Source organism: Macrobrachium nipponense, chromosome 24, assembly GCF_015104395.2.
Source record: "Macrobrachium nipponense isolate FS-2020 chromosome 24, ASM1510439v2, whole genome shotgun sequence".
Classification (NCBI taxonomy): Eukaryota; Metazoa; Arthropoda; class Malacostraca; order Decapoda; family Palaemonidae; genus Macrobrachium; species Macrobrachium nipponense.
In genome coordinates, this window is record NC_061091.1 from 67,667,205 (window position 1) to 67,685,926 (window position 18,722).

Below are 18,722 nucleotides of genomic sequence, written 5' to 3' on the forward strand. Positions count from 1 at the left end.
CAAGATGTCGTGACGTCATAATACAGAACTTGAAAGAACGTTCTAATTCAGAAAAATAATTACTTAAATTTGAGTCAGAGGCGAGTTACTTTTTCAATAACGAATATTTTCAAATTAATCATCATAAATATGTAAAATATTGATGTTTTACTACTTCTTTAAAAATTAGCCAAGAGAACGCTTCTCGTCATCTTCTACCCCAACAGCTGTTTACGCCTGGCTTGTTGTTGATGAGAAATCGTGTTTCGATTGTTGTGATAAAAGTGCTCCAGCGTCTGTGGGTACAAGTGGTGTGCGGATTTATCACAGGAAATGGTTAGTTTATTGACACAAGCTACTCCGTAAACATCGAGATGGCGTCAATCTTCGAAACATTTTTAGTTGTAAGTAAAAATTTCTAAAGCGTTTTGGTGAGATTTCCACTGCCGTGGGCGCCATTTTCAGTACCCTCTGTTTAAATCTGTTTAAATCTTAAAATTTGGCCTTAATTTCTAACTTTGGGGAAAATACTTACTTCGAAAGGAGAGTAGAGGTCTTTAGCTCCGTTTCTCACCAACAACAAGTCGCGACTGATGCCCATCTCGGGTGTCAGGACGCGTTATAATGTACTTTTTCGGAGGGTGGCTTGCACTGATGGTAGCTGGCCTGCGTGGCCTGCTTTGATGTTTTACCCTAATTTGAAAATATTCGTTATTGAAAAAGTAACTCGATTCTGACTCAAATTCAAGTAATTATTTTCCAGAATTAGAACGTTCGGAGCACTTACAGATTGGCGGGCCAATTCGACCGCCGACCGAAATCGGCGAAAGAACACCAAAACCAATTTGGCAGCGATACCAAAACATCAACAAACAAAGTAGTGAGCTACTACTACATATCCGCGACGATCGTTTTATGTGTGCTGTCAGTAAGGCCGTGGCAGAACGGCGCTTCGCGCCTTATTCGCATATTTAAAGATTCTTGGCAGGCACAGCATGTTTTGGCAAGAGGTAATGTTGCGCTGCGCGCACTAACCACAGGGGTTACAGTAAGGCTACTTACCGTGGCGGATGGTTTTGGGTGCCGTGTGGCCCGGGAAACTGGCCCGGTAATGTGTAAACAACCCGAACGTTCTTTTAAGTCCTGTATTGTGACGTCATGACATCTTGACTTTCGTACCTATTGTAAATAATTGCTATACTCAACTTTCTTGCAGAAAAGTTTACCAGTTATGCATGCAGATTGTTATCAGCTATTCATGTAATTTTTATAATCGTATTGCGCATATATATCTATTATTTACTTTTTGGATATATGAAGATGTTTTACTGCCGGATTATCGCCGTAGTGTGACGCAATCGTTTTCGGTCCCTGGGCCTCTTGTATGTTTTCGCACCATAAGAAATCATGGGGCCGAATTTGCAATGACCAGAAAGTCGTTAAAAGAGGAAAGGGTAATTCTTCAGAAGCAGTCCGCACTGGATATTAAAATAAATAATCACCTACATGGAAAGAGCATGTGAAAAGCAATATAAAAAGCATAGTCATTATATGAGAGATTGAACGGGGTGGAATTAAATGAGCTTGATAAGTTTTTACCTCAAATTTTTCCTAAGTCGGGAGAGGTGTTTCCTCTACGGTAATGTTTACTTTTAATGAGCCCTCTAACTTATTTTCTTACGGAAACAAAAGCAGTTCCAGTTACTCATTATTGGCTGAGAGGTGTGACATCGTTATGACGTCATGGGTTTCATAGCCTGGGGTCTTCCATTTAACAGGAATGTTTTGGTATACCAGCTCAACTGCCAAGAGGCTGCTAGTTGAGGTGTTTGCTACATACATTCTTGACTAGGAAATGGCTTTTCAAACTTTGATCAACCTATTTACCACAGGTAAAACTGGAAGTTCTAGTATGTATTGTCTTTCTTTTCCAGACCCTTAGGCAGCTTGGGAGGATGACCTCTGGCAGCCCTTTGGACAATTGGACATCTCTGCCTTTTTTCATCGTTAGCGTGATATGCTGAATGATCAACCGAGCATTTTTGTTACTCAGATGAGGACCCATATCCATATGAAGAAGCCCACAGGGGTTATTGACTTGAAGTTCAAGGCTTCCAAAAAATATGGTGTTACAGTAGGTAACAGGAAATAACAAAGAAGAGATCAGTTATTAGAAAAGAAAAATTAAATCAACATTGATAAATTGATAGATAAAAATGTCGGTGAATTATAAATGGAAGAGGAATTGCCTTAGGTTAGTAATGCATTGCTTAACTGGTCTGGCACCTCTATTGACGGCTCTTGTATAAACTTTGTATGCAGAAGAATAAACAAACATCTGTCTATCTTCGCTTGAACTTTTGAGGTTACAATGGCACAACATCCTCATACTGTTCCACAGTTCAGCGCTTTGAGAAATAAAGGACCTCTGGAACTGACGAGTTTAACAGCGAGGCACATTCATTATATTCTCTATTGGAGCTGCTGTTCAGCAATTCTGGTCACTCAGCAGGAAAAAGGGATCGGATCAATTGTGAATGTGAAATGTTAGTTAAAATAAACTTTATGAAAAATTTATAAACAAAACTACCTATCAGAGTGATAACTGCTGATGTTAGGAAACAGAAGCCACCATGACTAAAAGAGATAGTAAATCTCTCGGCTATATTGTAGATTGTTTGCAGCACGGTGAGCGGTGAGACTCAAAAAAGATTTCTGAATGTAATGCATAGTAAACTTAAGTATGAAAGCAGTGGGGATTTTGTTGCAGATGACTGCCTGAACTCTGCACAGTATATCATACTTGCATTACTAATTGGCCCTATATCATACTTGCTTTACTAATTGGCCCATTCCGCCATCTCTGAAATTGATGTGTAGCTCTCAGCCTCATGACACACCGGATGATCAGGGTTGCCAGAGGTCACAGATTCCTTGCTTTTCAATCTCTGATTGTACCGACCAGTTACCAGCTTGTGCGGGGAAATAATCCTGTTGTTAAGACCAAGGGTTTGTTAGCTATGAAAAATACAAATTATTTTAAAATTTGTCATATTTTCATTGACATAGTAACTCAGCACTTATCAAGTTCTCATGTTTATTGAATTTAGTCATTTTTCTTATTTATAGCATTGCACTACATATACCATATTTAGATTTCTGTATTTTGTATGCATGGGGTTATAAGTGTAACTCTTTGTAGCTTTCCCGAAGGTTTAAATATGATATTTTACAGGTATTGAGGTCCAAGATGGCAGAAGGTTTACTTGCATTAACATGGAACAACCACAGCTCTACATTTTGCAAGACAATTTCTTCTTTGAGAGCAAAGGTATGGCCGTTACTGAAATAGTATTATGGTTTAAAGTTAAATGAAATCCACAAACTACTATATTAGAAATGCAATACAGCGTACTGTATATACATGTAAAGCTTTAACTATCGACACTTGATGGGTTTCATGTACTTTCTATGATGTGGGTTAGTATAACCCCTTAAAGCTTATCATATTTTTTTCTTTCTCCTAAGAAGCAAAGGCACATAATTGTAGAAGCCACTTAAGTTCTATGTTAAGCTATGTTAGTGCTACCCTGGAAAGCCTACTTGCCCTGTTCATTTATTATGAACTTTAATGTTGTCTACATGTAGCTCTTTGTTCCCATATTTTGCTCAAGTTTTTACCACCCCTTTCATTTACTCATCTTCAATTCTTGTTTTTCTACATTTGTAAGTGCTTTGAACTTACCTTGTACTGTAATTAGTTTTCCATGTTTATTGATGACTTGGTGCCATCATAAAGATGCTTACTATTTCCATGCCTTTCTTGTTTGAAGTTTTATTGCCACTTTTAACTTTATATTTAATTTTCTGTTTATAGAAGATTGTGTCTTGCATATTCCAGTGTAATGTTTATCTGTTGCTATCAGTACATTTCTTTTTCTTGGTAGTGTAGTATTTTTGTACATGCAACTTCCCCGGCAGATATATACTTAGCTTATGTCTCTGACGTCCGACAGAAATTCGAATTTCGCGGCACACGCTGCAGGTAGGTCAGGTGATCTACCCCCCTGCCGCTGGGTGGCAGGAATAGGAACCGTTCCCGTTCTAGAACCAGATTTTCTCTGTCGCGGTAGTGTCAACATATGTTGTTGCTACCTCCTGACTTGATTTTCGTTTTTCATCGCCATCGATCTTCTGGGCTGTCTTTTGCAGGGAAGTACTGGGTCTTTGGTTCGGCATTCGCTTTTATTAACTTTTTAATGAATTTGGCTTCGAAAATTTCGAAGAATATATGACGTGTAACTACCGAAATTTTCGGTAGACACTCACATAGTTTGCAAGAAAGGGAAATAATATTTATTCATTAATATGTGTAATAAGTGTTAGAATTGATTGAGGAATATACTGACTTCCTACTTTAGGGAGTCAGTAAAGCATGTAACTAGATACGTTTCTTTTAAAAGTTTTTTAGAAACTCGTACTAACGAGCAATTAGAGTATTAACAGTACTAGTAGTGTTGCATCCTCATCACCTTCTTACTTCGCAGAAACTTCAATTTGTTCATGAAACTTACCTGTCAGATATATATATAGCTGTATTTTCCGAATCGACAGAAATTTAAACACTTACGACACACGCAGTGGGAGTCAGGTGGTTAGTACCCATTCCCGCCGCTGGGAGGCGGGTATCAGGAATCATTCCCATTTTCTATTCATAATTTTTCTGTCGCCGGTGCTGGAAACACCTGTTTGCAGCACCTCCGTCCAGATTTTGGAAACTTACTAGCTACTTGAGTATCCCTTTTGGTTTTTCTTTGGTATCTGAATTGGATCGGTGGCTTGGCACACGTTGACTTTGGTTTGATTTGAATTTGGTATTGATTTTTCTTTGATCAAGATGTCAGGGTCTAGTTCTGCTAGCGCTAGATTTTGTTCCATGTCTGAATGTAGAGGTAGGCTACTGAAAGCTTCAGTAGACCCACATTCTGTTTTTTGTAAAGTTTGCAGGGGGAATGAATGAACGTTTGAAAGTCGTTGTAAGGAGTGTGAAAGACTAACGGAGTCGGAATGGAAGGCGTATGAAACCTATCTTAAGAATCTTGAGCGAGATAGGTTAAGGAGGTCTTCCTCCAGGAGTGTTTCAGGTAGGCAAGATTTAAATTATTCTCCTGCTAATAACCCTCCTTCTGTAGATTATGCTCCTACCCCTGTAGTGTTGCCTCCGGCCCCTGAGACAGTGTCGGTAGAAGGTAATACATTATCGCTATTCTTGAATCGATTCGTAACTTAGAATCAAAAGTGTTAGCTCTGGAGAGCAAAAGTGAAGAGAAGTGCAGTGTGAAAGTGCCCCTTGTGTAGTGGAGGGTGCGTCAGATCGGCCTCATTCCGCCTCTAGACCTAGACCTCTGCTTGACTCCCAGATTACGGGGAGAGAGCATGTCGAAAGTCGAAGGAGGGTTACGAGGAACCCCCACCGATCTGGCGTGCCTTCGGCAGCTTCTGACGAACCTACCCAGACTGCCAAGGAGCGTGCGCGTGCACGTCTTCTCAAGGAGTGCTTTTCTTCTTCTGAAGCTTCCTCCCAGCGCAAGGGGGGGTGGAGCTCTCATACCGCATCACGTCCGCTGAAAAGGAGGCTCGCGTTCGGGACGCTTCACGTCCAAGTTGTTCTCCAGAACTTTGCTCGTCGCCTGATAGTGCGTTTGCTGCTTTTCCTCCGCAGAAGAAGCGTAAGGATTATTCGGAGGCGGAGTCTTCCCTAGATGTTTCTTCGAGCGCCGCAGTCGCTCTAAGGTGCGTGAAGTGGCGGTTCCTGGGAGTAGCAAGAAGGCGTCCCCTCGCCACTCTCCTGCTCACAGGATCAGCCCCTCCCCAGAAAAGGAGGCTTCACCTACAAGCAAGATTCTCCAGTCTCTTCAGCAGCAACTTCGAGATGTTTTTCCTTCGAGAGAGACTGTTCCACGTCGCCGTAAGAAGGATGACAATCTTCCTGTGAAGAGGTCGAGGCGTTCTCCCTCTCCCGTCTCTCTCCTCGCTCGTCTCTCTCTCCGTTTGAGTCTCCCTCTAGAGTTCGTTCTGCTCCCCAGCAACTTTCTAGAGGAGGCGAGAAATTCGTTTCTCGCTCTCGTGAAGCGGTTGTTTCCGATGCTACGGAACTTGTGGATAAGAAGCGAGTTTCTTTAGATGCCGAGCGCGCTTCTGTGAAAGTCAAACGCGCTTTAGTGGACGCCGAACGTGACTCGGTGCAAGTTTCGCGAGCGCCAGTGGACGCTCAGCGAGTTTTAGTGGACGCTCGGCGCGCATCAGTGGACGCTCGGCGCGCACCAGTGGACGCTCAGCGCGCACAAGTGGACGCCAGGTGTACACCTGCGGCGTTTGAGCGCGCTTCTGTCGGCGCCAGTAGATTGGCTTCGGACGCCAAACGCGCGCCTACGGACGTCAGTTTTCCACTTCCGCAAGCACAAGCGGAGGCGGGAACTCTTCCTGTTCGCCGTTCTTTCTCTTTTGAGAAAGCTCGGGACTCTTCTTTACTTCCTCCGACTTCTCCAGTGTCTGAAGAGGAAATTAGTGACGCTTTCGTCGAAGTGGACGAAGAACAGCAGTTGGCTCCATTTTCGACGGACTACAAGGTTTTGACTCGTTTACTACAGTCAGTCTTTGCAGACACTTTCCAACCTGAAGCTCCACGTACTCCTCCCTCTCAGTTTTCGTCTTCCAAAGCTGCTAAGATCTCGGGCTTTGTGAGAATGAAGAAGTCGCTTTCTACGAAGCAAGCTTTTAGAAAGGTCCATGATTGGATGGAAAAGAGGAAAGCTTCAGGCAAGACTTCTTTCGCTTTACCACCTTCAAGACTCGGTGGCAAAGCTGGTATGTGGTATGAGACGGGAGAAAACGTCGGAGTTAAGCTTCCAGCCTCAGCTCAAGGAGACTTTGGTAGTATTGTAGACGCCACCAGAAGATCTTTTTTGTCTTCCTCGAAGGTCTCGTGGACACATAGCGAGTTAGACTTTCACCTTAAAGGCCTCTTCAGGACACTAGAGGTCTTTAATTTTCTTGACTGGTGCCTGGAGTATTGGATGCCAGGTCCAGGAGTTCTGATTCCATCAGTCTGGGGGAGCTGTCCAGTGTATTGTCTTGCATGGACAAGGCCGTCAGGGATGGTTCTGAGGAATTGGTTGCTCATTTCAGCACGGGACTGCTTAAGAAAAGAGCACTTTTTTGTTTGGGCAATTTACTGCAAAGAAGTCCTTGGGTGTCGGTCTCACCAGCGCAAAAAGCGGATCTTCTTTTCGCTCCTTTCTCAGAACATCTCTTCCCCCAGTCTATGGTAAAGGACATAGCTGCCAGTCTCCAGGAGAAAGCAACTCAAGACCTTCTGGCACAGTCTTCTAGGAAGCCTACTACTTCTTCGTCTTCTGGGTCCTCTGCTTTGAAGAAATCGAAGCCCTTTCGATCCGCTTCTTCCTCGAAGCCAGCCCCTCGAGGAAGAGGCTCTTTCAGAGGCAAGACTCCCGCTCCTTCCAAGAGCAAGAAGTGAGAGGGAAGTCCTTCAGACACCGGTAGGAGCCAGACTTCTACGTTTCGCGAAAGCTTGGGAAGAGAGAGGTGCCGACGCTTGGTCTCTGGACATCGTCAAGAAGGGGTACAGAATTCCTTTCCTGATGTTACCCCCGCTGTCTTCGACACCAAAGGATTTGTCTCCGTCATATCAGGGAGAAAAGCAGAAAGTGCTTCACGATCTACTAGATCAAATGATCGAGAAGCAGGCAGTGGAACAGGTCTTCGACCGGAGTTCTCCGGGGTTTTACAACCGTCTGTTCCTAGTGCCGAAGCAAGTCAGGGGGGTGGCGCCCCGTTCTGGATGTCAGCAGTCTAAATCGCTTCGTTACCAAGCAGAAGTTCAAGTGGAGACACCTCAATCCGTGCTTGCAGCTTTAAGACCGGGGGATTGGATGGTCTCGTTAGACCTTCAGGACGCATACTTTCACGTCCCCATCCATCCCCACGATCAAGGAAATACCTGCGTTTGTCCTGAAAGGGAAGATTTTCAATTCAGGGCACTCTGCTTCGGTCTCAGCACGGCGCCGATGGTGTTCACCGTTCTTATGAAGAACGTTGCGAGGTGGCTCCATCTTGCGGAAATAAGGATCTCTCTCTACCTAGACGACTGCTTATTCGAGCCTCATCGCAAGACAGGGTGTCTGGAAGGACCTTCACACGACTCTGTCGTTAGCGAAGTCCCTGGGACTTCTGGTGAATCTCGAGAAGTCGCATCTGACTCCTTCTCAATCCTTAGTCTATCTGGGGATTCAGATGGACTCAGTGGCTTTTCGGCTTTTTCCGTCCCAGGGGCGACAACTTCAATGCCTGGACAAAGTGTCGGCCTTTCTAGGGAAGGAAACATGCTCGGTGAGGGAATGGATGAGTCTGCTGGGGACCATTTCCTCACTGGAGAAGTTTGTTTCTCTGGGAAGGTTGCACCTCCGACCACTTCAGTTCTTCCTCTCAAGCAATTGGTCACGCAAAACAGGATCTAGAAGAGGTCTTGTTTTTGACGGAAGAAGTGAAAAAGCACCTCAAATGGTGGTTGGATCCAAAGAAGCTTGCGGAAGGACTTTCGCTCAAGCTTCGGAACCCGACCTAGTGTTGTTCTCCGACGCGTCCTCCACGGGTTGGGGAGCAACACTGGGAGGGAGAGAAGTGTCAGGCACCTGGAGAGGGGAACAGGTGTCCTGGCACATCAATCTAAAAGAACTCTCAGCGGTTTACCTTGCTCTAAGGTTCTTCGAGGAGGAAGTCTCCGCAAAGTGTTCAGATAAACTCGGACAAACACCACAGCCTTGGCATACCTCAGGAAACAGGGGGGAACTCACTCTCATTCTCTGTTCGTCATCGCGAGGAATATCCTGATTTGGGCGAAAGTCGCAAAACTTGTCACGATTCTGACAAGGTTTGTGTCAGGCGTGGAAACGTGCGAGCGGATCTTCTCAGTCGGCAAGGACAGCTTCTGCCGACGGAATGGACCCTTCATCAGGAAGTATGCCAGGCGCTATGGAAGCTGTGGGGACGTCCTCATGTGGACGTTTTCGCAACTTCCCGAACGAAGAGACTTCCGCTGTATTGCTCCCCAGTTCTGGACCCGGGAGCAGTGGCAGTAGACGCCCTACTGTGGAATTGGTCGGGACTAGACATTTACGCTTTTCCCCCATACAAAATCCTCGGGGAGGTAATGAGGAAGTTCGCTGCATCAGAAGGAGCGAGAATGACCATCATCGCCCCCTTCTGGCCAGCGGCCGACTGGTTCACGGAGGTGATGTCCTTCCTAGTAGACTTTCCGAGGACTCTGTCCCTAAAGGAAAGATCTACTCAGACAGCCCCACTTCGAGAAACGGTACCACAAAAACCTCCCCGCTCTGAGTCTGACTGCGTTCAGACTATCAAGAAGTTGGCCAGAGCGAGGGGTTTTTCAAGACCTGTGGCAACGGCGATTGCCACTGCAAGGAGGCCCTCCTCAATCGCAGTTTACCAATCAAATTGGGCTGTCTTTAGAAGTTGGTGCAGAAGGAAGGGCATTTCCTCCACCTCAACCTCTGTGAGCCAGATAGCAGATTTCCTTCTTCACCTTAGGAAAGAAGCGAAACTAGCCGTTCCCACGATTAAAGGCTACAGAAGCGTGCTTTCTGTGGTCTTCAGACATAGAGGACTCGACTTTAGCGAATGATAGAGACATTCATGATCTCATTAGATCATTTGAGACTGTGAAAGTTCTCCAACCTAAAGTACCATCGTGGGAAACTTAGACGTGGTACTGAAGTTTCTCATGTCGAGTCAATTTGAACCGCTCCATTTAGCCTCGCTTAGGAATCTTACTAAGAAGACCATTTTCCTAACCGCTCTGGCGACGGCGAAGAGGGTTAGCGAAATTCAAGTCATAAGCAAGCATATTGGGTTCAAGGATCATAGTGCAGTTTGTTCCTTAAGTCCTACTTCTTAGCAAAGAACGAGAACCCTTCCAACCCTTGGCCGAGGACGTTCGAGATCAAGGGGTTGTCGGAGCTAGTGGGACCTGAAGCTGAGAGAGTCCTGTGTCCTGTCAGGGCTCTCAAGTTTTATTTGCAGAGAACCAGAGCATGCAGAGGTTCTTCGGAGAACTTGTGGTGCTCTGTGAAAAAACCAGATCTTCCGATGTCGAAGAATGCACTGGCGTTCTTCTTAAGAAGTACGGTTAAGGAAAGCCCATGAAAAGTGTAGTGAAAGTGACATGGAGCTTCTGAAAGTGAAAGCCCACGAGTTGAGGGCTATTGCTACTTCGGTGGCTTTTCACAAAAATATGGCAATCAAAGATATTTTGGGCGCCACTTATTGGCGAAGCAATTCGGTGTTCGCTTCACACTACCTGCGGGAGGTGAAAGCAACATACGAAAATTGTTACTCGCTCGGACCATACGTCGCTGCAGACACTGTTTTGGGGGCAGGAGGTAGCGCTCATCCTATCCTTTAATGGTTTAGGGGAGTTTTTGAACTTGTGTTATGGTTGTGGGGTTGACCGCCTGCGGCGGATCTCCCTTCCATTAGCTTAGTCTATGTGGGATACTTTGGTAGGCTATGCCAGGTGGTTTGGTTTTTACTTCGTTGCCCTCATTTGTATGTCAATGTCTAGTCACGTCGTGGTCTCGCCCCTGTTGACAGATCATCTGGAGTGCACCAGCTATATAGGTCTCTACCATCGCTGGCAACTCTAGATAGCACAAGCAGACTTACGCTAAGGCAGTAACCACGAAGTCAGGCTATGCTAAAACAGGTAAGGAAAATCAAGATATCAATTATCTGCATATATATGTTTCCTAAAACTATTCTATTCTGTCTACTCCCACCACCAAAGGTGGGATTCAGCTATATATATGTCGAGGTAGCAGGAAGGGAACTGGCATTTCTCATCTATGAATCAGCAACAGTCCTAACCAAAAAGATACAAAAAAGCATTCATAGATATATTAGAAGGATATAATCCTTCAAACTGGAACAAATCTAATGAAACACATCTTTAAAATAATTGAAGAAGTTCCAAATAAAATCCAAGTGGTCAAGAGACTCATAAAGAAAATATACATAAACCAACATATTCCGACAAAGAAAATGAATAGGTGAATCTTGTGAATATCCTAATTGATGCATTAGGAAAAAGAATGCCAAAAGCATGCAAACTGTGTAAGGTTTTGGGTATAGCATAGTCAATCCACAAAACCTAATCAGAAAATGTGCTGCATGCAACATTCCGACCCATCCACAGTGTGCTGAGGTAATACAAGATTTGAGAAAAGATACAAGAATTTTTGTTCAACATGTCTATCATGGATAGACAATGTTATTAAATCAAGATTGAATGTACAAATAGTTGAGGATGAAGAAGAAGAGGAAGAGGAAGAAGAAGAAGAAGAAGAAGAAGAAGAGGAAAACGGAAGAGAAGTAAACAAAAATGAAATGACAGAAAAAAAATAAGGAAAACAAAGAACAAGATAAAAGTATGGATGCAGAGATACTCATTGATACTACATATGAGGCAATAAAGCAGCATACCTACGAAGAAATAAATTACGATATGACAACAGAAAAGCAAATCCCGAAGAGGCTCTACCCAGATCTACACAATGATGGGAAAGAGGAAAAAATAGACAAGAAAGACAAAATCTGCAACCTTTTGAAAAGAGGGAATTGCAGATTTGGAGAAAGATGTTACTACAAACATCCTAAGATATGTCAAAACTATGAAATATATGGTAAATGTGCATACTTAGATGGATATGGGGATGATTGCAGAGATCTGCATCCAAAAATATGTAAAAACCTAAAAGAAGGAAAAGGATGTAAGTTCGACAAAAAATGCAAATATATGCACCCTGTAGCCATGAATCATAATCAAATAAATAACCAACCAAGTATAAATCCAAAATAAGAAAGAACAAATAAAGAGAGAAATCAAGAATATCAGGTAAAAGAGAAAAGCAAACCACCAATGAGATATGCAGAGGTGTCAGCAAAAAATTTCAAAGCATCAGCTCCGAAATTCTACTCAAGAGATAATAACTGTATTTATTATGCAAGAGGATATTGCAGACGGAGGAAAATTGCAGATTCAGACACAAAATGAATAATTATGATGAAGGAAGATCAAATATTATGGAAAAGTTGGATTTTTTAATGTCAGAATTTCTGGAAATGAAAAAAAGAACAACATACCAGAACAGGAAAGAGACATGGGAAAATCCTATACTACTAGTATTAAATGAAGGAGAAAACACGCAAACCATCATAGTGATGAATGCGCAGGGTTTAGTTACGAGTAACTCAAAAAGAAAAATAGAGTACTTAGAAGAACTAACCCAAAATGAAAAGAAAATAGATATAATGAATATAAGTGAAACCTGGTATTCCCAAGAGACTGGGAATGATGATCAAATAAAAGGGTTCCAAACTTATAGATCAGATAGAAAAAATAGGAATCAAGGGGGGAACCGCAATATATGGGAAAGACAAAAAACAAGGAAAAATATATGAGAAATATAGTAACTCAGAATGTGAACTAATAGCGGTAGAATTTGAATCTGAAAAATTGATGAACATAGTAATATATAGACCTCCTATACTAAAGAGTTTGACTTAATAATTGAAAAATTGGATGCTATATGTAGAAATCACAAGGACTGGACTATTCTCCTATCTGGTGACTTCAACTTTCCTTTTGAGAATGGAAAGAACGAATAGGAGATTGTGGTTGTACTTATACATATAAAAAAGAGAGTAATAGTAGTGCAGAAGATAAGAGGCAATTTGAAAAGCTATTAGATATGCTACTAGAATACAACATTCAACAAATAAATCACCTGCCAACAAGAAAGGAAAATACTTTAGACCTAGTATTTGTGAACGAGATGAATTATGTTAAAGAAATAATAGTTTATAATGCGAGTATTTCAGACCATAATGTCATAGAATTAACAGTTCATTCCAAAGCAAGTGAAAATAGAGATAAGCAAGAAATGAAAAAAGTGGGAAGGATATGGAAAATACAACTTCTACAGTAAAAAATATAAAAATGGTCAGAAATAATGAAGAATTAAACAAAGATTGGGATAACATTTTCGTAAGTGATGACATAAAGGGTAAATACGGAGATATTATATAAAATATTGGAGAAAATAGTGGAAAAATATATACCGAAGAAGAAAAGTAAAACATCATTCATGCATACCAAGAGACAGAAGGATCTTGTTCCAGAAAATCAGAAAGTGGAAAAAAGGTCTTGCAAAAGAAAAAAATGCATGGAAAGTTATAGAAACTAAAAAAGTAAGATAGAATATGCAGAACAAAAGATTATACAATCAAAAGAAAATGAAAAACGGGACTTGGAAGAAAAAACCCTATTAAATATCAAGCAAAACCCCAAACTATTATACTCATATGCGAGAAGATGAATAAAAGAAGAATAGAAATAGGCCCTCTGAGAATTGAAGGGAGATTAACGAATGAAAAAAAGGAAATTTGCAACATACTGGCAGAACGATATAAGAGAGAATTCACCCCTAGAATAGATAATGAAGATAATGATATAGAAGTAAGGGAAGAAAATAGTGAATATTTAGCTGACATAGAAATTAATGAAGCTGATCATTGTGCAGGCAATTAATGAAATTAAAAATGGAGCTGCTGCAGGGCCGGATGGAGTCCCTGCTATTTTGTTAAAGAAAGTAGTTCATTCTATCGCAAAGCCACTTGCAATATTATTAAGACAAAGTGTAGATACAGGCAGATTTATGATGAGTTCACAAATTAGCATATTCATCAACCCCTACTTTCAAAAGTGGATCAAGACTAGAGGCAAGTATTATAGGCCTGTGAGTCTAACATACATATTATGAAAGTGTATGAAAGGGTAATGAAGAAAAATATTATGAAACAGCTAATAAAAAATAATTTGTTTAATATAGGACAACAACGGTTTCGTACCCGGAAAAAGTACACAAACCCAACTGTTAGTCCACCGTGAGAACATATTCAAAAATATGAAAAGCGGAAATGAAACAGATGTGGTTTATCTAGATTTGCAAAAGCCTTTGACAAAGTAGACCATAATATATTAGCAAAGAAAATTAGAAAAACACAATATCGTAGATAAAGTAGGAAGATGGTTAAAAGAATTTTTACACAACAGAAAACAGATAGTTATTGCAAACGATGAGAAATCGGATGAAACCAAGGTAATATCCGGTGTGCCACAAGGTACGGTGCTAGCTGCAATATTGTTTATTATGATTGAAGACATAGACAGTAATGTTAAGGATTCGGTAGTGAGTAGTTTCGCTGATGACACAAGAATAAGTAGAGAAATTACTTGTGATGAAGATAGGAACGCTCTACAAAGAGACCTTAACAAAGTATATGATTGGGCAGAGGTAAATAGGATGGTATTTAACTCTGATAAATTTGAATCAATAAATTATGGAGACAGAGAAGGAAAAGCTATATGCATATAGGGGACCTAATAATGAGACAATCACAAATAAGGAAGCAGTTAAAGACCTTGGTGTGATGATGAATAGGAACATGTTATGCAATGATCAAATAGCTATTCTGTTGGCAAAATGTAAGCAAAAATGGAATGTTGTTACGGCACTTCAAAACAAGAAAAGCTGAACACATGATTATGCTTTATAAAACATATGTTCGTAGTCCACTTGAATATTGCAATATGATATGGTACCCACACTATCAAAAGGATATTGCACAAATAGAGAGTGTACAAAGGTCCTTTACAGCTAGAATAGAAGAAGTTAAGGACCTAGACTACTGGAAAGACTACAATCCTTAAAATTATATAGTCTAGAAAGGAGAAGAGAACGCTACATGATAATTCAGGCATGGAAACAGATAGAAGGAATAACAGAAAATATCATGGAACTAAAAATATCAGAAAGAGCAAGCAGAGGTAGATTAATAGTGCCCAAAACTATACCAGGAAAAATAAGGAAAGCACACAGGACATTAATCCACTACGCACCAGCATCGATAATGCAGCGTCTATTCAATGCGTTGCCAGCTCATCTGAGGAATATATCAGGAGTGAGCGTAGATGTGTTTAAGAATAAGCTCGACAAATATCTAAACTGCATCCCAGACCATCCAAGATTGGTAGATGCAAAAATATACCGGAAGATGTACTAGCAACTCTCTGGTAGACATTAGAGGCGCCTCACACTGAGGGACCTGGGCAACCGACGAACTGTAAGGTCTGTAAGGTAAGGACAGGTAAGTTTCATGAACAAAATGATATTGTAATGATACAATTCAAGTTTGTTCATACTTACCTGGCAGATAATATAATCAAGTACCCACCACCTCCCCTCAGGAGACAGTGGAAATAAAAAATTATGAATAGAAAATGGGAATGATTCCTGATACCCGCCTCCCAGCGGCGGGAATGGGTACTAACCACCTGACTCCCACTGCGTGTCGTAAGTGTTTAAATTTCTGTCGATTCGGAAAAAATACAGCTATATATATATCTGCCAGGTAAGTATGAACAAACTTAATTGTATCATTACAATATCATATTCATAATTGCAATTTGAAGACAAGGATTGTGGCTCAAAATGCGAGCTATTGAAAGGTAAGAAGTGATTACTAGTGTTTCCCCCATTGCAGTGGAGGGTGCGTCTGATCGGCTCTGTCTCGCTCCCAGGCCTAGACCTCTTTCAAGCTCCCAAGCCCAGGGGAGAAGGAATGTCGAAAGCCGTAAGGGGGGTTCAGAGGAATCCCCACCGGTCAGGCGTCCCCTCGGCAGGTTCTGTAGAGCGTCCCAGACTGCCAAGGATAGCCATTGAAAAGGCATCCTTAAAAAGTGCGTCTCTTCATCTTACATCCGAAAAGACGAAGAATGTATATGTTTGATGATCTAGCGCGTTCTCTGAAAAACTAAGAGAACACTGAGCAAGAGCCGCCAGGAACTTAGGAAGCCGCGTTCCAGCAAGCTAGCGTGAGCCCACGTTTTCAACAGCCAGCAGCGAGCCGCGTTCCAGAAAAGCTAGCGCCAGCGCGTTCCTACAACCCAAACGCGAGCCGCGTTCTAGCAACTGAGCGCGAGCCGCGTTCTAGAAAATTTCTTCTTGGCGCAAGGCGCCTTCAAAGAGACGAGCGCCAGCCTGGCGCAAATTGCAACAGAAAAACAGACGGCTAGAGCAAGGAGCCTTATAGTACAGTGGCAATCAGAACGATCCTTCCATTGAACGTTTCCGGGCAAGAGGCTCTTTCTAAAAGGGGTCTAGTAGGCGCTCGGAACTATCAGGGTCGCACGGGACCTTCCACACAGAGAACCGTTCCAGGAGCGATCTCCTTTCTAGCGTGCGGAACATTCCAGGCGCGGAACTATCCAGGCGCTAGGCGCAAGGAGCCAGGCGCCAGAATATTCCAAATCTTCTTAAGAGAGAGAGGTCAGTCGCAAGGCTCCTCTTTGAGTAATGCGGACACACACCTTCATTCATGCTCTTTCCCTCGTTATGAAGAGGCAAGCGCTTTGGGAGTTTTTCTTATAAGAATCTCATCGACGTTTGGGTATGATGGCGGATAGGAAATATCTACTTCCTTCGTAAACCCTACAGACGAACAGGAATTCTGTCTCTTCCGCGATTTATGAGGAAATCACGAAGATTTAAGAGTTCCTCTGGATTAACTTCCTTCCTTAAGGAGATATATATCTCTTTCTATCATTCTATTAACGAAAAGAACGAAGACAGTAAAAATTTTTCCTTTATCTGCCTCGGCAGGGAAAGAAGGAAGTTGAGTATCTGCTGTATGAGAATACGATACGGCAAATCACACATACCGTAGATACTTCTTTGTAGAGCAACTCAATTATCAGTATCCTTCCAGGAATTTCCTAGGAAGGACTACGCTTAAAGGGATTGTTAAGACAACACCTACTTAGCTTCTAGATTTATCGAAGTCTTGTTTCGCTTAAATATGCATTAATAAGAACTTCCTGAAGTTCGATAATTTTATAGATTCCTTATTTAATGGAGTAGCTGGCAACTCTGGAAGAGTAAGGCCAGACGGCTAACGGAGACTGCTATCGCGCCTTAGAGACCAACGCAGTAACATGTAGGTGTCGGTCATGAGTGGTTGGTTACATATGTCTCTCCTGCGGGATGGAATAACTAACCGTGTCTCTCCCCTACAATCGCGGTTTTAGCCTCGGATTGAGGTGGGGATAGTTTAAGCAAACATAAATAAAATATTGTCTGCTTTTGCTAAGAAGCTTTCAATAAGAAAGATATTACAACCTTTCAATGCTGTTTACCGTAACGGTTAACATTATTAAAGGATTCTATCTAACGCAGCGGGAACTCTATATTATATGATGCTCTCATGCTTACGAAAGCATGGCTTATTAGAGTACATGCTTAGTGAGAAGTGAATGTAGTAGAAGAGAATTCACTTTAAGACTACGGTATGGTCAAGTCTTATGCGCATACCGAGGTTAACTACAGAATTCCTAGTATCCTTACAAAGGTTTCCTAGATTAATGCTGTTTACCACAATGTGACAGTATTATAAAGGAGTCTAATACGGCAGAGCACGAAATAATATAATTCTCTCATCCTTTCGAGAAACACACACAACCTTTTTAGAATCGGATATTGCTCAAGAGAAGATGGGTGAGTCGGATGGGAAACATTCTCTTAGTGGCAGAAGTTGTTTCCCTGAATGGACTATACTACGTATATAAAGTTTTTCCTACTAAGAATGGAATTAACACGTGAAGGAGGTCGGGTACCATAAGGGCACAGATGTTCTGGCACATAACCTTAAAAGAAACTAGAAGGAAGCGCCAGCCTGGCGCAAATTGCGCCAGAAGCGCCAGCCGGGGCGCAATGCGCCAGAATTAGTACATCCAAGATATTTTCTCGTTTTAGCGAGTTATTAACCTAAGAGTCCAAGTAGTGGTTGGTTTGGGTGTTTGCTTCTCACCTCGGTGGTCGCGGGTTCGATTCTCGGCCACTCCAATTGAGGAGTGAGAGATGTGGATTTCTGGTGATAGAAGTTCACTCTCGACGTGGTTCGGAAGTCAGTAAAAACACCATACAAACAAACAAACAAACCAGTAGCCTCTCGGAGGCTCGGTAACGGCAAGATTCGTTCCTGATTTCGTTACCCATTTAATCGGAAAGGGGTCGCTTACAAGGAATGATGAAATGATTTTTTTTAATCACTTAGGCCAATTCCACGACTCTCTCATATCGCAAAGAGCATCGAGAATCTCTTTTTTTCGCCCCCTGTTCGCGTTAACAAAAGAGAACCTATTTGGGAACAGACACGGAAACGTAACGATCCTTAAAGGTTCGATGCAAGATTTTGCATGTCCGTGAGAACCTTCTCGATCGAAGATAATAACTGTTAACGTATGTCTAACATTTATTGAAAAGAGTTTTGAGAACCTGCGGAAAGTCTTCATAGATCTCTTCGCAAGGTAGAAGACGAACAGGCTTCCTATAGGACTGCTTCCTTTCCTCGAACCAAGAGAGGTAGCAATATACGACATCTTTAATTTAAAGAAGGGGAATAAACTTTAGTCTTTTTCCCCTAGTTTATAAATTCTTAACAGATATTAAGATAAATGGGCGTCAAAGGAAGAGAGGATGAATGCCTCATTTTGGCCTTAGAGAGGTTGGATTCACAGAAGTCACGTTCTT

At 42.0% G+C, this 18,722-nt stretch overlaps 1 protein-coding gene across 22 annotated transcripts in view; it reads left to right on the plus strand.

The window, feature by feature from the left end:
- Positions 1 to 18,722, plus strand: part of LOC135205744 (zinc finger and BTB domain-containing protein 17-like) — a 292,065-nt gene that overhangs the window by 3,619 nt on the left and 269,724 nt on the right. For 21 of the 22 annotated variants that reach the window (XR_010312587.1, XM_064236843.1, XM_064236841.1 and 18 more), the window contains exon 2: positions 3,215 to 3,310. The exons of the other annotated variant lie outside the window; for it this stretch is intronic. Coding sequence is in view for 20 of the 21 variants with exons in the window: in XM_064236843.1 (XP_064092913.1) it covers positions 3,230 to 3,310 (81 nt within the window). In the remaining variant the exon portion in view is untranslated. The remainder of the gene's footprint in view (positions 1 to 3,214; positions 3,311 to 18,722) is intronic. 22 annotated transcript variants of the gene reach the window in all.